This window comes from Silene latifolia, chromosome 10 (genome assembly GCF_048544455.1).
Source record: "Silene latifolia isolate original U9 population chromosome 10, ASM4854445v1, whole genome shotgun sequence".
Classification (NCBI taxonomy): Eukaryota; Viridiplantae; Streptophyta; class Magnoliopsida; order Caryophyllales; family Caryophyllaceae; genus Silene; species Silene latifolia.
In genome coordinates, this window is record NC_133535.1 from 5,094,093 (window position 1) to 5,121,596 (window position 27,504).

The 27,504-nt window shown below is 35.8% G+C and overlaps 1 protein-coding gene across 1 annotated transcript in view; it reads right to left on the reverse strand.

Moving 5' to 3' along the window:
• The window catches only part of LOC141604827 (putative disease resistance protein RGA3), a 37,137-nt gene extending 16,243 nt beyond the window's left edge, over window positions 1-20,894 (reverse strand). The window contains exons 1-2 of the mRNA XM_074423342.1: window positions 17,456-20,894; window positions 12,431-16,294 (exon numbers count right to left, since the gene is read on the reverse strand). Coding sequence (XP_074279443.1) covers window positions 12,431-16,294; window positions 17,456-18,101 — 4,510 coding nt within the window. The 5' untranslated portion in view covers window positions 18,102-20,894. The remainder of the gene's footprint in view (window positions 1-12,430; window positions 16,295-17,455) is intronic.
• Window positions 20,895-27,504: the final 6,610 nt, after the last annotated feature.

Genomic DNA, 27,504 nt, shown 5'->3' on the forward strand with positions numbered 1-27,504 from the left:
CTCTACTGCAATTGCAAAGCATGCATGTACATGTAGACATGTAAATTAAAGTTGTAGGCATGTATGTTGCTTTTGTCTAGTAGGCTTCAAATATCACAATATAAGATGAAATGATATCATTACTTGGCTTATGCAACTTGTTCTTAAGCTATATTTGTCGCAAACTTATGAGGGATTAAGTTCATGTTCTTTTGGACTTAAAGTCACTTAATTTAAGTTAACTTCAGATCCTATAAGTTCAGTTTAGTTCAGTTCAGATCCTATAAGTTCAGTTCAGATCATATAAGTTCGATTCGATTCGAGATCCTATAATTTCGATTCGATTCGAGATCCTATAAGTTCGATTCGATTCGATTCGAGATCCTATAAGTTCGATTCGATTCGATTCGAGATCCTCTAAGTTCGATTCGATCATATACTCACTTAATTTAAATTCGATTCGAGATCCTATAAGTTCGATTCGATTCGATCTTATAAGTTTAGTTCGATCCTATAAGTTCGATTAAGTTCGAGATCCTATAAGTTCGATTAAGTTCGAGATCCTATAAGTTCGATTCGAGATCCTATAAGTTCAATTCGATTCGATTCGATCTTATAAGTTCGATTCGATTCGAGATCCTATAAGTTTCGGTCAAAAGAACAGGACCTAAGGCCCTGTTCTTTTGGACTTCAAGTCACTTAATTTAAGTTAACTTCGAGATCCTATAAGTTCGATTCGATTCGATTCGATCCTATAAGTTCGATTCGAGATCATATAAGTTCGATTCGAGATCTTATAATTTCGATTCGATTCGATCCTATAAGTTCGATTCGATTCGATTCGATCCTATAAGGCCCTGTTCTTTTGGACCGAAACTTATAGGATCTCGAATTGAATCGAACTTATAAGATCTCGAATCAATCGAATCGAACTTATAAGATCTCGAATCGAACTTATAGGATCTCGAACTTAATCGAACTTATAGGATCTCGAACTTAATCGAACTTATAGGATCGAACTAAACTTATAGGATCTCAATCGAATCGAACTTATAGGATCTCGAATCGAACTTAAATTAAGTGAGTATATATGATCTCGAATCGAATCGAATCAACTTATAGGATCTCCCCGATCAACTTATAGGATCTCGAATCGAATCGAAATTATAGGATCTCGAATCGAATCGAACTTATATGATCTCGAATCGAACTTATAGGATCTGAATCGAATGAATCAACTTATAGGATCTGAAGTTAACTTAAATTAAGTGACTTGAAGTCCAAAAGAACAGGGCCTAAGTTCAGTTCAGATCCTATACTCACTTAATTTAAGTTCAGTTCAGATCCTATAAGTTTAGTTAAGTTCAGATCCTATAAGTTCAGTTAAGTTCAGATCCTATAAGTTCAGTTCAGATCTTATAAGTTTAGTTTAGTTTAGTTCAGATCTTATAAGTTCAGTTCAGTTCAGATCCTATAAGTTTCAGTCCAAAAGAACATGGCCTAAGTACTACTCATGTGAGTATATAAGATAAAAACAGAATACTTAGGTAGCAACAATTTGTTTTGTCTTATCTATTCACATGAATAATACTTGACTCGTCGCAAGCTTCTGAAATACTCGGCACAAGGCAAACTTGCTGGTTATTCTTATCCCTTTTTGTTCATTTTTCTAGCATCTTATCATCGAGGCCATTTTCTCTCCATTTCCTCAAAAGAAATGGAGAGGCAAGTACTTATTAATGGTCCGGATCGCTTATTGACAACATCTAACGGTTCTAAATTTACGCATAAAAATAAAGAAAAATGAGATTAAAAGAGGAAATTATTGTTTAAGAAGATTGTGAGAGGAAATGGAGAGAAAGGAAATGGAGAGGATCCATTTCCCTTATCATCATGAATGCTGAAAGGTAAATTAACCATGGTTGCACCGTGCATGTAGTGTGCAACTACTATTCATTCTCTCCATTTATTTCTCATTTTCTTGGCTTCTTGGAAAGTATGTATGTCCGTTTCTTATCAACGACTCGGATTTTATTATAGAATGATTGTATGATTTTATATTGTTATGAAAAAACAAAGCTTACTTAAAATGGTTAACAAAAATATAATTAAAATAGCTTTGAGAGATGAAATGGAGCTCTCCTTAAGTAATTCCTTGTTACTGAAATTGGAATTGACTTATTGTGGTCGATAATAAGAGTACTTAATAATACATAAATCGTTATAGAAATTGCAATTGACTTATTGGTGTCGGTAATAAGATAATAAGAGTACTTAATAATATATAAATCATAACATGGAAGATGTAAAACACAGAGTACAAACGAAGTAATTAATTTATCGGTCATTTCTATCGAGTGATTTTGGTTTAAATTTTTTCTCCAAAGACAGAGATTAACCTCAACTGACATTCAATACTTACAAGAAATATAGATTTAAAACAATTAGTAATAAAAATTGTTTTGCTTATGTATGCAAGACATTCTTATACAACGATTTGTTAAGTAATTAAGTAATTGAATCCCCACCTCATCAATGTACATACAAATATTGTCCTTTACAAGTCCAACTTCAGTATTATTATTACTATATGTACATTGCATTAATACACCTCAATTTGCAGGTATGATTGATTAACTATTTCTGATAAAATAAATTAAATTCTACAAAAAGTTCAAATAATATTTACATTTCACAAAACGAGTCACATAAACTCACGTGGGATAAATAAGACAACAACAAAATGCATTGCAAAACTAAAAGATTTGTCCCTGTTTTAATATTAAGACTGATATAAATAAGACTAACGGAATAAATTTTAAATGCTTAAATAGTTGATATAATATATTTTTGAATGAATAATTGAAGTTGAACTATTGGAAGGTAAAATTGTAATAAATTGGCTTAGGCCCTGTTCTTTTGGACTGAAACTTATAGGATCTGAACTGAACTGAACTTATAAGATCTAAACAGAACTGAACTGAACTGAACTTATAGGATTTGAACTTAACTAAACTTATAGGATCTGAACTTAACTAAACTTATAGGATCTGAACTGAACTTATAGGATCTGAACTGAACTTAAATTAAGTGAGTATAGGATCTGAACTGAACTTATAGGATCTCGAATCAACTTATAGGATCTCGAATCGAATCGAAATTATAGGATCTCGAATCGAATCGAACTTATATGATCTGAACTGAACTTATAGGATTTGAACTGAACTGAACTGAACTGAACTTATAGGATCTGAAGTTAACTTAAATTAAGTGACTTTAAGTCCAAAAGAACAGGGCCTTATTGTGATTTGGGTCATTTGGTTTTGAGTTTGGTTCGAGAGTTAAATTTGAGTTAAATAAGGTTGGGACCCCCCTCAAATACAACCCCCACCTCACAAAACCTTGCATCTAGAAGTGACAATTGGGCAAGGCGGGTCTAATTTGGATCGGGTTAAGTCAAGTTATATTGGGTTTGATTATTTAATGGTATCGGGAAGGGTCATTCGGGTCAAATGAGTTACCATTAAGTTTAGTTTTCGACCATTATTTAGTTTAGTTACTTCGTTATCAAGTCAAATGTTGCAAGACCGACGAGCTGACAAGAATTATAAATGTATTATTTTTTAAAAGTTTAACAAACCCCATTGCATTTAAGAAAATAAACTTGTAATTTTAGCCTAATTAGTAAGATAAACATAAGTTGTATTTTAACATAGCGCTTTCTGCGCATTATTCATATCGTCTCTAATTGACTAAAGGCAATATGTAAAATTCAGTTATAAAATATCATTACCATCCATTCATTTATTTATTTTACATATTTACTTTATTTTACATTTATTTTTTCATTAGAATACCTTAGGTAATAAGGAATAGAATTAGGTGTCCAAGTGTCCAACATTTTGTTTCTTTGTCGGATAAAAATAGGACCAAGGTTCTCCGAACGCACCAAAACAACACTAAAAACAATTTATCAAGTACTAGAATGCCAAAAGCCGTCAATGTTGAGTGAACCGAATAACCACCATGACAAAGCCAAGCGCCCTCGAAATCCAGAGACAATCTAAACACCGTAAAAAGAAAAGCACTGAACAAAAACAGAAAGGGACTAACAATAATTAACACAACAAGACAACATTCAGTAAAAGGACAAAGACAGTGAGGACCGTAGCAAAATAAGAGTAGTTTTCAAAGTTAATATTCCATTGTTTGAATGCAATTTTACGTTTCCCATGATTTGTGTTGACTGTGCTTATAGGCTTTGAGATAAGTTGTTTAAAGTGATCTAATGAAACACAAGGCAATACAATTTCCCATTTAATTTATATGCAATACCAGTTTTCGAAATCAGATAATGGACATTCATATGTTCTTCAAAATGAGAGATTCATGGGTTTTGGTGCTATAATATATCTCACCCTCATGAACTGAGACAAGACCCTCTTTATTGTCTTGCTTAGGTATCCTACCAACATATCTCCAAAATAATAAGCAAGAAGTCAAACAAGTCGAATAACGCATTCATGAACGATACCGCAAAAATAAAAGAACAAAAACAATCAAACCCGTGATTCTCACGGGTCACAAAACTAGTTTAAAATTTAAATCGTAAAATTTATTCATATAATTCCTCATTAGTAATAAAGATAGTAGTTAAAAGGTCTTATATGTGGTAAATGAAAAATCCAATAACTTGGATTATAAAGCTTCACAATTTCTTATATTGTTACTTTTGATTTATTTTAAAACCATTTTAAATATTGTAATTAGCACACTTGCGAAAAAGTGAAAAATAAGGTGTATATGTGCATGTGATTCAAACGTTCATAGTCTTCTTAAAAGTACTCCATATTTCTATCTTTTAAGATTTTAAAATTTTAAACGTTTAATAAGTTGTATAGTTAGTTTTGTAATTAAGATGATGCTTATTTAATTTTAATTTTAACTATCTCAATTTGCAGATTATTGATTGTGAGGAGGCTATTAAAAAGTGGAGATTACATGTTTGGATCTAAATGTGAAAAACGAAAACATATTTTTTACTCTTTTAGTTGGCTTACAAAGCATCACCATTTATCATCGGCGAGATTCTCTATTTTACATGTATACTTTTGATAAAAAGTATAGATTTTGAGGAAAAGTTAAATTAATAGTATCTACTTAACTTTCTAAAAAAAAACCTATCAGATATGTAACTGCGATCTTGAAGTGCTTTGTTTATCGACCTAACGACGCAATCGTTTTTAGCTTAATTTATGACGTATATCATAAATACATAAAAATAACAAATTTGTAAAAAATTTTGATAGGCTATCGCACACCTATGCAAAAAATAATATTTATACCCTAGATAACAAATTAATGTAGTACGTAAGGGTCGAACCACAGAGAGACGGGAGTTGTTAATTACAGTAGTTGTTATGGAGTGAATTTTACCTTAAGGTCGGTTATCGTTTGAATTGGTTTGTTGATTGGTTTAATGATTAGAAAATAATAAACTAAATGATAAAAGGAGTCTAGGGAAGTCGGGTCACACATGCAAATTATGTAAATGCTTAAATTAAACATAGGAGTTGATAAAACGTTAATTGTTTAGGCTTAGAGACACCCACCTTACGATATTAGTGTCAACCATAGACCGGGTTCTAGAGAAACTCTCGTCCATGACTAGGTCGTCCTACTACACATGCTTAGTTTAATTCAATTCCATTTCTCTCGACTTTTAGAACGAATGAACAAACTTAATCGATTAATAAGGCCTTAAACAAAGATTAAACATTATGGTGCAAACATGTGATAGAAACAATTAGACAAAACTATATCACCCTAGTTTATCATGTTACAAATACTTTTTATGCATGACTCCCTTCATTCCCTAGACAAAGTAACCTACTCTAACATAATGTAAATGCAAACTAAACTAATGACAAATAAAATGAAAAACATAATGGAAATGTAAATAGAAATTACCTTGCAATATGGAATTGGAATTGGAAATGGAAATGGAAGATCAACAATTGTAATATAAACTTATAAATGTGAATTGTTTTATAACTTGAAATGTAAATGGGAAATGTAAATAACATAAATAAAATCTAAACTAAACTAAACTAAGAGCTAATCTAAACTAACTACTAAATTTAGAGAGAATTATGAGAAATTGTGTATGTGAATGGTGGTGTCTAAAGGTGTGTTATTAGCACCCCTTATATAGGAAATAAAAGAGCAAAGTTTGTAGAAGAATCCAAAATGGCATCTTAAGCACACTCTTAATTTTCTCTTCAATTCTTGGTTTAATACTCAAGGTATCCAAAGTTGGTGCTTTAATGCCTTGTTTATGAGTGTGGTTAAGAGCATTAAGGAGGGCATCTTAAGTATTTCGGCATCCTAAACTCTTCTTTAGCATCCAAATTTTCCACCACATTTTGGACTTGAATTCTTGGGCTTTGACTTGCACATTGACTTTGCTTGCATTTTCATTTTGATCCAACACTTTCTTCATGCAAAATCCATGCACTTCCAACACTTAGTCCAATCTTGCTCTCATACTTAGCCTTACTTCTAGTGTTAGCACATTTTATAGTACTTTAGCTCATTTAGCTCATTTTCCTACAAAACACACTTGAACACACAATTGCACTAGAAACACAATATTAGCTTAAAAACACTTTGATAACTGCTAAAATGATATGTAAAATCAAACTAATATAAGAGGTTAAAATGTATAGAAAATGCACTTATCAAATTTAAACCAACATTTATAGTTATAAAATTAGCTACATTAAATTGTTGACTACAAAATATTCATGAATAATATTAACATGTATTAAAATATATGGAAATAAAATTCAAATTAAAACTTCTATCTATATTACTATGATCATGAAAAATAATATAAAAGAAGTAAATATTTACAAATAATTGGTTTATAGTTATTCGTGATAAAAAAAAATATTTTATATTTTAGTTAAAGATGGACGTCAACAAAAGCAAATAAATGAGACAAATAGAACAAGCCCGTGTTTTCGCGTGTACAAAACTAGTTAGACATTAAATCGCTTTCATTTTTATTCTTATTAAGCTTAATAATTGTTGGGTCATCAATTTAATCAATTAGTAACGGATCGGATTATAGGGTTTGGGTCAGATCATCAAATTATGTCAGATTACGATTCGTCATTGGGTCGGGTCACTTGGACCGGACCAGAGTTGGCAACTTAGCTTGAACCTATACACATATACTCCCTCCTATTCTGAATAACTGTCCCATTTGCCATATTTGGACATGGTTTTTTTTACTTTCCTACCCTTGACTCTTTTCTTTATTTACCACCCCAACCACCCCTAACCCATCATATTCAATACTTTTCACTATTTAACTCGTATATTCTTACCCCTATACAATAATTTTCATTATTTTAACTATATTCCTTAATTTTCGTGCCATTGTCCAAATGGGACACTTATTCGGAATAGGAGGGAGTAGTATTTATCATTATATTGTTTGAAACATGTGAGATATCAAACAATTGATAAATTGATAACTAATGACACAATAAAGAGAGTATTGTCTCATAACAATACTATAATTCGCACGTTATTTTATTAAGGAATTAACATTAACAATAGTGAGGTAAATATATTATAAACATTTAACTATACCATAAGGTAGCAAAAAAAATGGCTATACAAACCGATAATGTGACTAAATACCCGCTCCATGAGACAAAAAAAAAAAACATCAGGCGCGGATTGTGACACCCTCATTCATTGCGGAAAAGTAAACACATAATTCTAGGTCCCAAGGTTACTTTGCTCGCTAGCTCGTCCATGTACCCCATATATGCATCACCTACCTGTCAATCGCATTTTATACAAATACGAAAGCCACAGCCAGTGGAGAGTAACTCCGAGTTCTCGCAGCCACGAGATGTCATAATTAATATAACATGTAAACATAAGAATATGAATATGAATAACCCATAGCCTTAGCATACAAATGCAAGACAATCATGCTTATCATGCGAACAAGAATATAAACAACACATAGTCCTAGCATGTGAATACTAGACTGGCTCATACTACACTATCATGTGAATCACATAACATCCAGGAATCCAAACTCTATCAACCATAGCCGGCTTGCATCTCACCTTCTATGATTCATAGAATCATCAAACAAGAAAGGACAATATATATAGAGACAGGCATAAGTTCTTAGGACGGTCAATAGTCACTCTGTAACTCAAGTCTATACCACGAGGTAAGGTAAACACCCTAGTCCTAAACCTGCGCAGACCTAGTGACATGCGAAAAACTACCGCATCCAAGACCCATGATAACAACACATGAGTACCCCTAAGGAGTCCACCAAAGGGTTGGCTAGTACTTAAGCTGACCACATACTTCTAAGAGTACGTCAGGAGGTCATGCCCTAACTTGGATATAAACCCACCAAGCTAAGACACAAAGGCTATTAAGCCGCAAACATACACTCGTCAAAGACTATAATGGCCTATCTATGACGAAGGCCGAAATACTCACCTAGGACCTAGTCCCAACTTGAATACTTTAGCCCACGCCACACAAGACAATTAGGACACCCAATTAACCATAAGAGGGGCAAATAGTCCAAACTTGCACACACAAATGATCATACACACCCTAGCATATGAAAGGCTACACAAGAGCATATTCAGCTGACAATCCAACAATATCTCCAATATCAATAATAATCCAAATTTCAGCTAACCAACAGTACTATAATCCATGAGAACAAGTTAAAATGGCAAAGAGGCAACAAGACTCAAGCATAAGGCATCCAAATCATCCAACAACCAACATGTGAAATGATAATCACAAATATCAAGGCATCAACATAAAACATCCAATAACAACCAATCTCACCTTAAAGACAAACCCTCGACCCGAGTCCCGCGACGGGTCATCGGTCAAATCGAGGCTGACCGGTTTAAACCTAGTTTGACCAAACTCGTTCGGTCAATCTGGCCCAGCTCAGAGTCTTGGCCTACTTTGGCCCAAATCACAACATTCATTACAATATCATTCTCATGCAATATTCCAATTTCTATCATGTGAACACTATCAATATAAAGAAAACATTCCAACTTACAAAATAACTAATTCCACAAAATTCTCGCATAATAAAATAGCATAAATAACCGTCTCACACAAGGGTAAACTTTTCTATAAATTTTAATCGATAAAACGACGCCATTTACTCATACGGACTCCGAATTGAGTGATTCAAGTGGCTAAACAACCTAATTTTTCGATGCGTTCAATCTGTCATATTTTTGGAAACATTGGAAACCGTCTCGGTCCGTCTTGTCGACGCGTTCAAACAAAACACGGACTTGTCACAACACATAATTCCCCATCCAAATTTGTTCCAAACAATAATATACAAATGGGTAACATAAATTAAACATAAGCATACTCATCTTACTCCATTCATTCATTTATCAACGAGATCGTCTCAAACAACAACAAACAACAACAAACAACAACAAACGACAACAAACAACAACAAACAACAAATACAACTACTAATGTGACATTAATTCGTCGAGTGGCTCAGAATAGTTACCTTAAGCTAGAAAAAGAGAACAATAACACTTGAGAAAGAGCCCTAGAAACCGAAATCACTCATCATATTCTACAATATATGAGTCTCCTAACTCATCTTCATATTCTTTTTCTATAAGAACAACAAAAACACATAAATTAGTCCTAAATTCGAAACCCTAAAAAGATGAGTCTTAAAACAAAATTGGGGGAAATGAAAATAAAGCTTACTAGGAGATGAGGATTGAAGAGAGGATTCCAAATATATAATTTTTATGAGATTTGGTGGAGAAATGAAGAATTTATGGTGGATTTAAGGATTGTAAGGAGGATTTTTGAGATGAATTTGGTGTTTGGTGAAAGGAAGAGAGAGAGAGAGAGTGAATTATGGAGGAAAAAAGAATTGAAAGAGGGGACAATGGAGGGTAGGTGGCCGGTCAAATGGAGGGGAGGTTGGGTCAATTGTTTACGTTTTGGGTTTGTTTCGACGATAATTAGAAATATTCGTCGAACGCGATTTCCGAGAATATTAAAGTTCTTAAACACGATTTTACTAAAAGATTAAGTACTCATATGCCCAATATCCAAACTCGTTTACCCAACGACCGTAAGAAATGGGAAAATCCCAGTTTTACGACTTTTATCCGAAATCTATTTTATCAAAGGAAAAGGTTTAAATATAGTTTAAATCACTTTTTAAACATTTCTAAACTATCAAAAATAATTACATTTTTTCAAAATAAAATAAGATTATATTTTATCAAATAAATTTTATTTCAAATAAATTAATATTAAATTAAAATAGATTAAAATATTACTTTTAAAATATAATAAAGGTCTTTAAATTTACGGGGTGTTACACGGATTCAACATTATGGCTGTCTCACACAACTAGGGCTGCGCACCGGACCGGAATCAACAAAAATTTCGGACCAGGACCGGAGACCATACCAGACCGGTTGGAACAGAATTTGTCATTATATGTCCACTTTTTTCGATTATGATCCATTGAACCGAATTAAAATATAATTTTAAGAAAAGAAATCCAATTACAATAATTACTGTCCAAACAGATTCGGACCGGGAAAACCAGTCGCGGACCAAAAACCATAATCTTAAAAAATGTTGAACCAGAGTTAGTTTTAAATTTTTAATTCCGATCCCGATCCAACAGGTTCCGGTTCTTGCACACCTCTACACACAAGTAGACAAGTCTAGAAAGTAATTGTCGCTTAAAAAAAAACAGAGAACAAGAAACGGAACTCGACCAATGCGCACCAAGTTCACCACCGCCGAAACACCTTTTTTGCCGTCGTCACACCTGTAGGTCACCAGTCACCATCTCCGGCATCGTTCACCGTACCTTGAATCACTGCTTTTACTAATTCTCTCTTTATTCATCAATCATTATCATCTTCGTCTTTAGAAGTAGTAATTTAATTGTGCTATTATAGCTCTCGGAAGTCTAATTCTAGATAAATCATTTGGTTTATTTTTTTTTTGAAAGAAATGATTAATTCATTAATAAATAGTCATACGACATCTACAACATGTGACAAATTTAAACGGATACAACTCGATTAGACCCAAATAAAATAAAATCTTGTTCAAAGAAAGATTTGTAAACTTGAATTGCTGCAAAACATATGTCCTTTATCATATCGCCGCAAATAGCTAGCTTTTCACAAGAGGATCATAGGATCTTGAGCCTTGACGAGAGACTATTTCATCTGACCAAATTGAGTTCAACCAACAAATTGACAACATATGTAATACCATATAACGATCTATTACGAAACTGATCTTCCGCATATTCACTATATGAAGAACGACCAAAGCGCTCTTCTCTATATTTCCAATTGAACTAGAACCTAGAAAAACAAGGACTGAAAAAACTCCGAAAATAGAGACAGACAAACGGATCTCACCAAAAGGGAGACTTTTATTAATTAATTCATAAAGTTTCATACTAAAAATTGATAAATAAAGCTTTTTGGGGACTTAGCATCAATTGATAGTCGATGGAAGTCCCTAATTTGATTGATGAAGGTTAGGGTTTTTTAGAGCGAGGGAAGATAGAGAGTTTTTAATTTGACTTACCGGGATATAAATTAATTTTAATAAATCGTTTGGTTTTGATGATATTAGGAATGGTAAGATCAGTTTTTCTCTCTCAATTTCTTGAAGCGAATCTCATATTATTGATTATTCTTTTTGATGGTAATAATTTAATTTATTTCATGAACCCTCTTCAAATAACTTATATCAGCCACCTTTTTCCTTAATAGGGGTATAAAAGTCTCATATAAATGGTTTTTACATTGTTTATTGTAAAACCGTTTTATATTTTAACTTACTCTAAATAAAACTGATCCATTTTTGAAATAATGCTCAAAAATAAAATATTTGTCGTTTTGGGTCGGTTTTGAAAATATTTGTCAAAATGGTGTCCACGTAGGCTCGGGATTTCTGGACCTAAAACACGCCATTGAGAATGGCGGGTTTCGCAGCGGAAACACGCCATTCCCTATGGCGGGGTTATGTATTTTTATTTTTTTAAATTTCTGTTAGTTGAAAAAAAAATTGTTGTAAACACACGTGACTGCTAATGGCGTGTTTCCTTCACAAAACACGTCATTGATATTTTCAAAACTGACTCAATAAAACTTCACAATCCTTCACAAAAAAAAAAAAAAAAAAAAAAAAAAAAAAAAAAAAAAAAAAAAAAAAAAAAAAAGTGGTCGGATAAGGTTATATTAAGTCAAACTCGACAAAATGCAGCAACTCAATTACAACACAAACCCATAGTAAATCCTCACCCCTTGCCAAGTTACGGTTCACTCCATGTTTTGAATTTCCCTACCATCCATATAAATAGAGGGGATATGCGAGATCTTGGTCCAATCAGAGCCAACATCTTTGACACAACTTTCACCAAGGATTGGACAACACAGAATACGCAGTTTCCTTAATCGTGTCATCTGTAAGAAAACCTCCTTTGATGGTATCTCTTTCAATTTCTCGCAAAGTGCCAACTCTAATTCCTCAAGAGATGAAAGACGACCCACCCATTCTGGTAGTTCTTCCACGTCATCAAAGTCCCATATCCACAAAGATTTAATCTGAGTGAGAAGTTGAAGTTGTTCAGGTAGAGACTTGATATTTGGGCTTCCATACAAATATAATTCACGGAGAGATTGATTTTGTAGAATGGGAGACACATCAGAGAAGTATAATTCTTGTTCCTCTTCATCACTGAATCCACCGGTTCTCAAAGTCGTTAGTTCAGGAAGATGTTCAATCGCCTTCAACATGGAAATCATCAACTCTATGGGATTTCCCCTTTTATGTAGCTGTTGTAGACCCTTCAACTTGCTGAAATCTGGCGTTGGACCATTTATAGATGGACAGTCCTCTATCGCGAGCGTCGCCAAAGACACGCATTCTTCCAAGCTGGTAGGGATATTACTTAGTGCTTTACAACTATCAATACGGAGGTCGCTTAGGGAAGCGAGTCCGTTGAAAAGTTCATTTGGAAGAGAAGTAAGAGCATGACAGTCAAGTATTGTGAGCTTCGCCAAAGACACGCATTTTTCCAAGCTGGTAGGGATATTACTTAGTGCTTCACATCTCTCAATGGTGAGCTGGCTTAGGGAAGTGAGTCCGTTGAAAAGATCATTTGGAAGAGACGTAAGAGCAGGACAGTTAGTGACTTCTACTGTCTTGAGAGATGCAACGAACTGCAGCTCACTGGGTAAAGACACAAGCTGTTGACATCTGTAAATAGAGAGCTCGCTCAGAGAAACGAGTCCCTGGAAAAGATCATTTGGAAAAGAAGTAAGAGCAGGACAATCAGTCACTTTCATTGTCTTGAGAGATGCAGCGAACTGCAGCGAACTGGGCAAAGACACAAGCTTTTCACATCTGTAAATAGAGAGCTCGCTCAGAGAAACGAGTCCCTGGAAAAGATCATTTGGAAAAGAAGTAAGAGCAGGACAACCAGTCACTTTCATTGTCTTGAGAGATGCAGCGAACTGCAGCTCACTGGGTAAAGACACAAGCTTCTCACAGTCACTTATCTCAAGAATCTCAAGTTTCATGTTCGCAGTTGGTGACGCTATTGAAAAGGATCGGATGCCAAGATTCTTTATCTCTACTTTCTTGAGGGATTGGGAATTCAATGTAGGCAATGTTTCCAGCTCAGGACAATTTACAACTTGAAGAACCTCAAGACGAGGAAAAACATTTGTTGCATCTGCTGAGGGTGGCAGGACACATGTCTTCAACGCTTTGCAACCAGTAATCTGAAGCTCTATCAGAGATGGAAATGATACATGATTGACACTGCTATTGCTGAAATCTGGTGTTCGACCCTCTATCGTGAACGTTGCTAAAGACGCGCGTTTTTCACCTCTACCAGTAAAGAGGTTGCTCACGGAAGTAAGGGCAGGGCAACTTTTCACAATCATTGTCTTGAGAGGTGCATCGAACTGCAGCTCCCTGGGTATAGACACAAGCTTCTCACAGTTATCTATCTTCAGTGTCTCAAGCTTCAAGTTCACTTCAGGTGACAACATAGACGAGGGATTTTGTTTCGTAATCTCCAACGATTGGACGCCAACTTTATAAAGTTGTAGTGTTTTAAGGGATTGGAAATAATCCAAGGCGGGAAAATTTTCTAGCTCAGGACAATTTGTAAGTTTAATAACATCAAGAAGAGGAAATACAATCGTCTCTTCTCCTGTGGAGGGCAAGACCCATGTCTTCAGTGAATCGAATTCGGATATCTCAAGCTCTGTCAGTGATGGGAATGACACACGATTAACCTTGTTACTGTTCTCGCTCAGAGGAACAACGTAGAAATCGCTACCTATGATTTCCACTTTGAGTTCACTCAAAAACAGATATTTCAGACAAGGTAGATGTCCTAGTGTAGGGAGCACCCGACATCTTCTGCAATTCACTAGCTTCAAAGATGTGAGATTTTTAAGCAGCGAGGGGGAACTTCCACCCTCGGACACAACTGCCATCCTCAGCATCCAAGAAGGTAACGTCAGACCAAAGAAGTTTTTTAATTCCAGAGATGTTATGTTTGGGTGAGGTTGAAGGCCATCCAGAACATCTTCATCATTGCTCCCACCGCTAATTTCATCTCTTCGCGAGGCCCAAGCTAGGGTTATATTTGAAACCTTAGCTTTTCCAGCAAGGTCAGCTTTCCTTGCATTCTCCTTAGTTTTCACACGTTCTAGACCAGAGATATGGATCTCGCCCATAAGCTTATGCAGACCCCCGAGTTCGTCAATAGACCATCCATCTTCATCATCACCCAAAGCAAGACAAGGTAAGGTGTGGAGGTTAGTTAACTCTACTAATCCTCGAGATGCGAGCATGAGAGTAGTTGTTGGGATGTGAATTAAGTTGGTCAACCTATACAATATTGCTGGGAGGACCTCCATATCATAACAGCCAAGAAGTCTGAGGGTTTCTAGCAGGTAGAGTTTCCCGATTGAGTCTGGCAATGTTTGAATTGGATTATATGAAACACTGAGGAATCTAAGATGTTTAAGCAAACCAATAGAAGAAGGTAGCTCTTTTATGTCACATGCATCGACTGATAGAGTACGCAGGTACTTTGCATGGATTAACACATTGTGTGGCAGTCCATAAGAAATTGTTCTCAGCTTTATTAGTGTCTTTGTTATAGGAATGTTGGATAGAGCTTCAACATCTTTCTTATTACTCATAACTAAATGGCGACACCTGTCAATTTTCTGATTATCTTTTGGTTTCCACAACAACAAATCTTTCCCGGAAACATCCACAGCAAGATCGTAAACTAAATCGTGCATCTTATATCCCGGTTCTTTACCCTTTACTTCATCTAGCAATGAATAATTCAGCAAAACCATTAGATACTTCTCGCCAATTTCCTCCATTGTCAAGTTTTTTATTTCAGATCCATGAAGGAAACCCTGAGCCAACCAGATAGCCACCAACTCATCCTTTTCCATCGTGTAACCTCTAGGACAGAAAGCAGCACAGTAAGCAAAGCATTGCTTTAGAGAGGGAGAAGGCAAATGGTCGAAGGTTAACCTTAGTGATGGGAGGATCTGGTTTTCATCATTTTGTGGCAAATCCCATATCTCACTTTTTTCTATTAATTCCCATTCATGTGGAAGCTGCTTCGATTGAAGTATACCTCCGATTGCTTTTATGGCTAAAGGGACACCTTTACACTTCTCAACAATCTTTTTCCCAATTTCCTCTAAAATTGAAAAATTTGGAGAAGTCCCACCTACCGACACTCTCTGCTTTAAAAGAGCCCAACCTTCCTCTTCTGATAGTTCTCTCAACAAGTGTGTGTATACAGCTCGAGATCTCGTTGTGACTTCTATGAGACGAGTGGTGATTAAAATCAGACATCCTGGAAGTCCCCCGATCCTCTGCAATGCATTTTTCAGGGAACTCCACAACTCTTGATCTTTGCACCATACATCATCAAGGACAAGCAAATACTTTTTATTCTTCAATTTTTCTTGAAGTTTGTTTATGATTGCATCTATGTTGGACAAGTCTCCTTTCTTTGATGTAACATATTCAAGCATCTCATTCAGGATTCTCGGGATGTTGAAATTATCAGACACACTTATCCAAAGCTTTTTCTCAAAATGAGCATCAATATCCCTACTGTCATATATGCATCTTGCAAAGGTTGTCTTGCCAAGACCTATTACCACGTATAGGATCAAACAAAATAGTTAGTCAAACAAAGTACCAAAATAAATACTACGAGTAACTCTAAAAAATTATCTTTTATCTTTTCATTATATTGATACATATTTGTATTTTGATACGTTTTGTCGATTACACTCGGATATATACCAACTCCCCAAAATTAACTCTCAATACGTCTTAAATTAGAATTTGTGATTTTTTCATTATATGGAGACATATTTGTACTTTGATATGTTTTGTCGATTACAGAGTGATATATACCAACTCTCAAACAAGTATTACAGATGTGATCATGTGATGTTGATTACACACTGAGATAAACAATGGTGTCAATTTGTGTGTGTTTGGAAACAAGCACAATACCCTAAATTGTAAGGGTGCCATGGTTGTAGATGCGTAATCTAATAAATACCGCTAAATTACATTATTCTCAAACTTAAACACGGAAATCTTCAATGATACTTATGTATCGTGAAAAAGCCAAATACAAAACATCAATTGTCACTTTTTCCTCATCGCATGTACGAGAGTCTTATAATAGAATTTAATAGCTCTATTAACATGCTCATAAATCACACTTTGTAACTCCCTATGTGGATATATTACTAGCAAGAGAAAAGGCATGTGTAGTGATACGCACATCATACATTACACAAAAAGACGACATATTCTCTAGGTTCTAATTTGGCATCATTATGAGACTTGAGATTCGGGGCATGGACATATTCCGGGATTTTAGTAGCAGCCGGAGATGCAACAACATGGTAATGAGCATTTAGCGTTTTTGCATAAGGTATGTCCTTATTATCCTATAATGGTATGACCCGGGCGTTGCCCGGGCTTGAACACTAGTAACTTCCTTATTTAAAAAGTTACTTTTTGGAGGAAAAATTTGTATACTCACCTATACTAAAAATTATTTTAGTAGATAGAGGATTAATGGAAACGTTTCACATCTACTAATTAAGCAACGGTAAAATAATATAATAGTCTGAACATTATTTCGGATCATAATTCCAACAGTCCGGGTTCAGCTACCAGGCCCGGTCCAAGCCCACCCACATTAATACAGGCATGATTTAGCATACAAAAATGGAAGACAGTACAAATAAATAATTGAAATCTAAAATCAGAAAGTAAGATTAGGAATTACCTCCAAGTCCGAGGATGGCAACCGTAGAAATGTGAGCTTCCTCATTACTTGGGCTGCACATAATCTCTAGCAATTTCTTCATCTCATCCTTCCTTCCCACAAATTCATTAGGATTAGCAGCTGCATGTTGTCGAGCTTGACTCAATCTGTCGCTACCTTCCTCATTGTTTGAAGACATCCCTGTAATCCCATCTTTTGTGATTTCCACCTGTTTGAGACCCATGTTTTGGGCATTCTTGTCGAGTTCATCAAACATGGCTAGGGCATCCCTAACCCTATGAGACATCCTAATGCGAAATACGATGGGATTGTTGTTACGACTGAAAAAGCCTCGGAATTGCTTTTTCTGCTCGCGTTCCCTTCGGATGATTTCATAGTCGTAATCATCCATGATATCATCTGCAACATAAACCGCATCCTTGACTTTCAGAACCCAATCGTTGACCTGACCTCTCTTGTCAGCATGCTTTGCACTCCCTATGTCCTTGAGAAACAGCTGCAGGTTCGAGAATTTGCTCTTAAGCTTTTCAAGCTCATCTTTGAGACCCCACATCAGCTTCATCTCGTCTATGGTTCGATCCATTAACAGCTGACCCATGGCCTTAGCAGCATCAGTGGCCAAGCTGATCGCCGCCGCTTCAGCCATCAAAGTGTATAGGCAAGGTGATATTTAGCAACCCAACTTGAAATTATGGATAATAGAGTTTTTGGTGAACACAAGATTTTCAATTTGGATGGTTTGTGGGAAAATAGAATAAAAAGAGATGGTTATATGGACAGAAAAAGTGGGATTTGATACCAAACTTGAAATTACGGATTACTAAAGTTTTGGTGTTTGTGCTTTGTGGGATGGATTTGGAATAGAATAAAAAAAGAATAGTAAATAAAGTAGTAAAAAAGAAAAGACCCCCCTGTCCTGTTTGAAGCCTCCCCAAGAGCGACCTTATGGAGCATTCTCGACCTGAGTTCATACATTTTAGACTTCGAGTCTTTCACCCTCTGGTGGCTTACCTCATATACGTGTTTTGTAGACTATCACGCTATCACGTATGTCCGAGGGTTTATCCAGTGCGCACCAAAGATAGCGGCTATGATTCCCTCATCAACAACGACAAAAAAAAAAAAAAAAAAAAAAAAAAAAAAAAAAAAGGTGATGGCTATATGGACAGAAAAGAGAAAAGTTCTTATCGTAGACACATTACTTCCAATCATCAACAAATTGAATGAACTGCCTTAATTAACCCTCTCACTCCTATTCCGCGGATGGCAACCGTAGAAATGCGAGCTTCCTCATTACTCGGGCGGCACATTCACTAGTAGAAAAAGTCTCATTGACATCGGTTATTTTGCTCCATTTACATCGGTTTTGTGGCGATATATAGTATTTTTAACCTTAACGATGTTAATAGCATCTCATTTACATCACCTTATTTACATCACTTATTAACTAAAACCGATGTTAATAAGTATTTCTTACATCATTTATTAATTAAAACCGATGTTAATAGGTTTTTTTTAATTAAAAAAAATTACATTTTGAGGCATTTCTTATAGGAAAAACACCTCAAATAATGAGTTGCAATCAATAAAGAAAAATTACACTTCCAAAGCCGATAATTTATAAATAAATACTCCAAAAGTATAAATATACACTTGTGAACATAAACAATTAGATCTACACATAAAGAGATATTTGTAGTCTGACTAAATAATGATAGTACGGTACAAAATGTCATAAAAAAACCAACATAATTAGTTTAATACTCCTCGGTTGCTCCTTATAATATTTGATCTGTCATAAGCTTGTGACGATAAAAGGTGTATATAGGTGGTCTAAGACAAAATTTAGAAATATGACTCCTAAAATCTTTGCTGTGTGCCGACATAAAATTTGTACGAGCAAGCCGGTAACAAGTTGGTATCAACTTCAACATCAATGAGCTTGCAATTGTCTACTGTAAGCCTCTAAACACACTAAAGTTTGGAATGAGACCAAATTTAGGAATCTTGACAATTCTTTAAAAACCATGTTAAATGTAAAAGATCAATGAATAAAAGTCTGACATTCAATTTGCTTCACAAAAAAGAGTGTCTAGTGAGTGACAAATGAGTTATCGTTGTCTCGCCCGTCGGTAAATTTTCACTCGTCATAAGTTGTGACGGATATGCTCGTCACAAATAAGAATTTGTGGAATTTCTTTCTTCATTTTTAGTTTACAAAGCGTCTTGTTTGTGACGGGCTAATCCCGTCACAAGCTGAAAACCTCTCACAAAAAGGGAGAGGGGACAAGGTGGGGCACCCCCATGTGCTTCCCCACTCACCTCTCATGGGTATTTTGTAAGAGGAAATGGCTTGTGACGGATATGCCGTCTTCAATGAGATTTTGTGTTTAGTTTAAGCACACATTCTCATTTGTGACATGTATATATCTGTCACAAGCTTGCGACAGTAATATGAGTAGTACTTGACTCGTCTCAAGCTTATAACCGATATGGCCCTCAAAAGTGAGACTTGCAGTAGTCATGGGTCCTAGTCTATAGCTGGAAATTTGCTTCACAAAAAAGAGTGTCTAGTGACTGACAAATGAGTTATCGTTGTCTCGCCCGTCGGTAATATTTCACTCGTTATAAGTTGTGACGGATATGCTCGTCACAAATAAGAATCTGTGGAATTTCTTTCTTCATTTTTAGATTAAGCACACATTCTCATTTCTGACATGTAATATGGCGGTAATATGGATAGTACTTGACTCGTCTCAAGCTTATAACCGATATGACCCTCAAAAGTGAGAGTTGCAGTAGTCATGGGTCTTAGTCTATAGCTGGAAAGTTGTCTTTGTTGGGTCCTAGTCTTTAGCTCAAAAATTTGAACTGTCAATTTGTCATTAAGTGTGTTCTCACATCAATGTTAATAGTAAAAAAGAAATTGCTTGGAAGAAATTTTTAGACAGTTTTCTTAAACTAAATTCATCATGATCTAGACAATTTAAACTAATCCTCGTTAAACGAATCAACTTCCAAAAAAAAAAAAAAAGAGAGAGAGACAATGAACCATACCGTCTAACCTCGTTTCGATCAACCTCGACGATCTTCCTTACTCATAATTTTCCCTGGATTCAACGGCGTCGTTTAGATCAACCTCGTCGATCATCATTACCCGAAATTGAATTGCTCGTCTTCTGTTTCCTTCAAACCCAATTGATTTTCTAAATTGCCTGTTTAAATCATCAAAATCAGGTAATCATGATTACCCAGATTTTATAATTGTGGGAATTAAAAAGTGAAAAGGAAGGATGGATCCAAGGGTTTGGCTCATTATCTTCTGCATATGCTTTTGATTTTTTTTTATTTTTTTTATTTTTTTTTTAACATTCTACTCGAATGCCATTAAGAATTTCAGATGAATCAAAATGAGGGTGAAAATCAAAAAAACTAGTAACGGGAAAAGAAATCAGGTAAATAAATAACACGGTAAAAAAACACATGTTAGGTGTATTGGATAAAGAGTACAATTTTAAAAAAAAAATGGTACTAAAGGTAATAAAATGGGTATAAATCATGATTAATGATAAAATGGATACATTTATTATGTAAATAGGTACGAAATTACTATGTTACGATTAACAATAAAAGAGGTACGAAATACAAATAAAAGGGTACGAAAAATTGGTCTTTTAATAACTTAATGAGAGACAGTCTCTCCCAAGTTTTAGTGTTGGATAAAAAGATCTATGTAATCTACTTTACCCATTATTAATTGGTTTTAGTATGTTGAAAGTAAAGTATTATTCTCTCCTTCTCGACAAGGCGGCCCTAGCCCGTGTGCGATTTAACACACAATACTCAGTTTATAGAGGGTGGTTCAATGGGATACCTCGAAAGGTGGCACACCGGTGTGGTAATTAGGAAAAATATATACGGACTCGTGATTAAGCAAAACGTGTTGATAAAATAGCATAACACGGTCACATATACACAACCCAGTGAACTCACCTAGGTAGCACGGACACTCCTCCTAATCGGCCTTTTCGTGTCGGACATGGGACACCTATAAAGCCGTGTCTAACTTTCCTCTTTGATTTGGCCACGTGTCCATGGCATTGAGACATATTTTGGACACACCTTCAAACAAAATTAAGTTGAATTTAAGGTAAACGGTGTTGATTGCTTTATGGTTGATGTTTTCTACACGAGTAATGAGATGTCGAAATAGATTGCTTATAAGTTGGGTTTTGGTTTTAGAAATGAGAATGAATTATATAATCAACGTCAAATTTTATCTTCACTTATTTGAATTTAACATCAAATAATTTTTCAAAAATAAAATATCACACATATATATATATATAACGATAAAATATATATTTTATTAAATATATATAACGTCTCCCGTGTACTAAATTTCATAAGATGCCGTGTCCGTATCCGTTTTGGACCATCTTAAATGTACATATACAATGTTGATGTTATGTATATGCATTGTGTTATAGGCTTATGGCTCTATGGTAAGAATGCCAATTGATATGGGCCAACAATTATCGTTAACGAGGCCCAACTTAACTAAACTGTCCCTCAATTCCAATGCTAAATAAGGCCCAACTCATTTGAAAGAAGGTCCAACCTAATTCCTTTTTGCCGGATCGATGTTCGATATTTGATGGATTTTAATGCTCCTTTCCAAGTTTTTAGCTTCATCTGGCAAGACTTCCTTGTGACGGACATTTTCATCACAAACTTGTAACAGGTTAACTAGTATTTATGTAGTTAGATGAAGTAAGATAAATTCCTACTTTCTAGACACTCTATTTTTTTTGTTCTATCTACTCATATGGGTAGGGGTGTTCACTCAGTGGTCCGGACCAAAGACCAGACCGGACCGGACCGGACCATTTGGTCCGGACCAGACCGGACCGAATTTTGTTTGGTCCGGTCCACAGTCCACCTATTTACTCTACTTTGGTCTTCGGTCCGGTCCTAGACCAACCCGAATGGACCGCGGACCGGACCATGGACCGAAGTTATGTAATAAAAGAATTTTTAAATGTGTAATATTATTGATTTTATTTCCTACTTTGTTTACACGTATTATAAGATGTGTAATTATGTAGTTAAATCTCGTAAGAATATAATGTTGTTTATTTTGACCATTACGAACTTCTCGAGTTCTAGTTTTATATGGTAAAACATGTCAATGATAATAATATTTGGTCCGCTCCGGTCCACGTGTTTTTATGGTCCAGACCGGACCGAACCAATATTAATATGGTCCGGTCCTCGGTCCACCTCTTAACCCTTATTTGGTCTTCGGTCCAGAGAGTTTGGTCCGGTCCGGTCCGGTCCCGGACCAATGAACACCCCTACATATGGGTAGTACTTGAACAGCTGCGACGGATAGGGCAGAGCACGGATCGGATATCCGTTTAAAAGTGCTAGTTCGAATCGGATATCCATATTAGAAATCCTAAAGTTAGATATCCAATATCCAAACCAAATGCTTCGGAAATCCAATGTTCGGGTATCCAAAATAACCGGATCGGATGCGGATATCCATACTTTTGAATTTACTTTAAAATTAAGTTTGAAACACGATTTTATTCATCGTCTTACGTGTTTTTCTTTAGTATTCTTACTCCAATGTTCTCGACATAAAATTTAAGTATCACTTACATATTTCTCTAATATTTTAAATATTAATTAAGTAGTTGTATCAAATAAAATTGTATTTTCTCGAAATTACAATAGAAAACTATAGTTTCGGAACGGATCGGATATACAAATGTTTTAATTCTAATATCCATATCCAAACGAAAACCAAAGATTTCAGATCGGATATTCAAACCAAACTTGACTTTCGGATCAGATATCCAAAAAATCGAATCGGATTTAGATTGGATATCGGATCGGTTTGGATAATCGGATTTTTTGCTCAGCCCTAGCGACGGATATGCCGTCACAAATGAGTCTCTTACTAAGCTAATGAGAAATCATTTTATTGATGCAGGAGCAATGTCGAGCTCTAGCGCACTCTTACTTAACGCTGGTCCGAATCCTTATTTTGGCGCTAAAAGAAATGCAAGCTATGTCACAATGATAAGTTGGACGTCGAGCTCTAGCTGGTCCGAGAAGTGTCGTCCAATAAGTGCCGTCCAAAAAGAGTGCCGCTCAAGGAGAGGATAAATCTAGTCTTCCTCACCTAGTTTTCCTCACTCAGTTTTTACAAAATCTAGCATCTTTTTCTACAAAGTCTTAAATATTGTCTTGGAGGCCAAGCACACTTAGGAAATTGCCCCTAGCATTTAATGTTGCCTTGGAGCCTAAGCACATCTTTTGCTATATAAGGGCCGAAATACCCCATTTGTAAATCATCCAATTTCAGAAATATAAACCCAAGTGTTGAGAACTTTTCTTAAACTTTGAACGCTCGCGAGTGTTCTTGTCTTCCTTGCGAGGTTGGCGCCTTATTTCATCCTTGTTTACTGTGTGTTCTTGGTTGAAATATCCTTTGTTTCCCTCCTTGTTCCTATGTGGTCTTGGTTGGAGATTTCAGTTTTAGTTGAGTTATCTTGCGAGATTTCTTAGCTAATCCATATCCATTTTACTTAACATTTTCCGCTGCAAACTAAACTCTAAAAACACAAAAATATCACTCAAAACACTTCACCAAATCAGGCCCCTTTGTGTCTAAAATTCACACCCAATTGGTACCCGGTTTTACATCATTTATCGTACCCCTTTAAGTAATTTTCGTACTTTTTATTACTCAAAATGTCGATTTTATTTGGTACATGTTTTCATAACAGTTGTATTTATTTTGTCATGTATTTTATTACCTTTTATACCATTTTTTCATCCATTTATAATCGGTCTCTCAATAACTTTATTGAGAAACCATTTTTTTAAGAGACATTTCTTGTCGTTTTTAAACAATAAGGCCCTCTTCTTTAGAAATGAAACTGATCTGATCTGAAATGAACTTGATGGGGCATATTCTGCACCCGCTGACCGAGTCAACATCTTGACCAAGGTCAAAGCTAATTAAAAGACAACAAGTCAACAGAAGAACGGGCTAACCGACAGAGCCTGTCGGCCTGTCACTTGGGTCTCGGCTCGGTAACTAGCCGGCCGAGAGACATATCCGCGTACTCACATCCAGTCCCCTCGGCATGGAGTCAACCAGGCCTGCCGGTCTGTCATGGGTCCCTCGGCCGAGGGTAAGACAGTCTTTCCACCTGCTATGCCACTTGGCCACTACGTGACAAAAGGTGAAAGTCTATAAATACTCCACTTCTCTCATTGAGAAAATGATCCGAATATCATCTAATAATCTCATAATCCAATAATCTGGTATAAACTCCCTTATCTCTCTACAATATACTTTGCCAAGTTAACATACAACTTATCTAAGTTTACTGACTTGAGCGTCGGAGTGAGTACGTTCGGCCCCAAGCCGAGCCCTCAGTTTGTTCATCTTTACAGGAGAGAATCAAAGGAAGAGACGAGTAAAGACATCATTCTACAAGCTCACGTGGTCACAATAACTGCTCCGAAATTACACCCGGAACAGAACTTATAGGATCTGAGCTGAACTGAACTGAAATTATAGGATCTGAACTGAACTTATAGGATCTTAACTGAACTAAATTGAACTTATATGATCAAAAATGAACTTAAATTAAGTGAATTATAGGATTTGAACTGGACTGAACTTATAAGATCTGAACTGAATTTATAGGGTCTGAACTGAATTGAACTTATAGGATTTGAACTGAACTTATAGGATCTGAACTGAACTTAAATTAAGTGATAAATGAACGTTACTCCCCCATATTCTAGATGATCTTCCACAATTATTTTGAACTAATATTTATTGGAGTGGTAATATGCGGAGGAAAATGAAGGTAGAATAGAGAATGTGAGGCTACATGTTATATTAACCACAAATAATAGACAAATATGGAAAATGAACGATCTTTGTGAATTTTCCGCTTTAAGAAATGCAGAAGGTATTATGAATATGACTATAGGAGGGATTAACTTTTGGGTTATGTTTTTTCACTTACGAACTTCACTATTTCACATACAATATTTACAAATTTATCGTTGTCCTTTTTTCTCGTCTTTCTCCCTCAACCTAATACAATTACAACTCCTATTACCCATCGCCCCTCCACCCCCGCCCTCACCCGATACCTCCGTCCCCCGGCCCCGTCTTCCCGATCGATCCTGTAGTTAAGCCTAAAAAAAGACGCAAGATATATAGCTTCATAGGAGACTAACAAAAGGCGGACCATTTAAGTAAGAAATGGAGTAGTCGTTGCATCTTATATGCCCATGATTTCTTACTTGAATCATCTATTGCAATTTGCGAGATTATGTTCCCAGATAAAATGCAAGGCTTACTAGTGGGATCCAGGGGAACAACCCCAAATTGGTGATTTGGTGATTTTCAACATCATTAGAGAATTAAATTACATTAAACAGTTTTTAATACTAAATGATTGAAAATAGAACGAATGATATTAGTATTATAGTATTCAATAAATAGTTAAATTGTTTTATTGATTAATGAGTTTTTTTTACAACAATAAACTGATATAGATAAAGAAAATAAACTACACAAAGTTCATTACATTACAAACATAGCTTACATAGGGGCATTAACATCCTCTGAACTACTGGATACTTGAAAGAAGTAAGAAAAGGTAGGCAAAGTTGAAGAGAAAATATGATATTTCTTAAAAGGAGGGTGGTAGAGAGCATCAAATTCGATTGACTAAACCTCGTTTCTCTTTGTCCTCGTAGCCATGGAGATAGACTGAGTGATAGGAACGGAAGACCGTTTTTTTGAACTAACAGTGGATCGACCCATTCGACTTTTACCGTTGGAACTACGGACATTGCGTTCCCAATTACTGTGCAAATGTTCTCTATGTTCCCTAACCGCAGCAAAGTTAAACTGGACTAGTAAGGCCTTGCTAACAGAGGAAAAATCTAAAGTGTGACGAACCTTCTAATCAACTTGGAAGACAACCTCCCCTTGAACAAACTGAACAATTTCAATTTGTTCGACATCAATGGCTTTTAAAAAATTCTCCGGTATAGGAGAAAATGTGGGAACTTCTGCTGTTCTTGAATTTTCTTCATGGGGAGTTCCCGTCTGGATAGCTTTAGAGGTGAGGGTGGGGACCCTCAAGAAAGAGATAAACCATGGGTGGTAGAATCCCAAATTTTTGACGCGGAGCAAATTCTCATAGTCCTCGGATGATAGATTTAGTTTATTTTGAGGTCGTTTCTTGTTGGTGAAATTGAATTGAGGATATTTTGTGTTGGTTGAGGAGAACGAATGACAGTGAATTGTATCATTCAAGGTTTCGTCGCGCGCCCGACTTTTCTCAGATTCCATAGACACATATTCAGCCGCAACTGTAAATGACGGGTAGTCTACATATACATGTTGTCCGTCACGTGGCAGCCAACACCAACCTGATCGCCATCTAGATCTGTAGTAACTGACTCACCCACGGTGCCAAAATAATCCCCCACCTCACAAGAAGGAACACGGTTTTCAGGAACTTCAGGACAATAAAGAGGACTAGATACACGACTCTTACCTTTCTTGTTAATGGCCAAAGGGCCGAAATGTAGAGTGAGGGCTAAATGATCAACTAAAGAGTGGAGCTCATGGTTGACACCCTTATTGCTCGGGTCAATTGGCAAAGCAGACTCGAAGTCTTCAAGAGCTTCAGGTAGAAAATTCAAATTCTTGAAAGCTAAGCCCCGACGATAGAGTTTTAGCGTTACGAGGTTCAAAGTTCAAGACAAAATTGCAGTATAACACAACCTTAGAATAATTAGAGCGCTTTAATTTACAAAAGGCTAAATTTAGAATGAGGGAAAAGATAAGGGAGAAAGCAATATGTTGTTCAGAAAAGACATAGAAACTTTAGAGCTGCCATGTAGTGAAGGCGAGCTAAAGATAGATTACCATCCTTGAAAAGAACATTACCCCTATCCTTCAAAAAATTAACAGCCGAGATAGATGGCTCCCC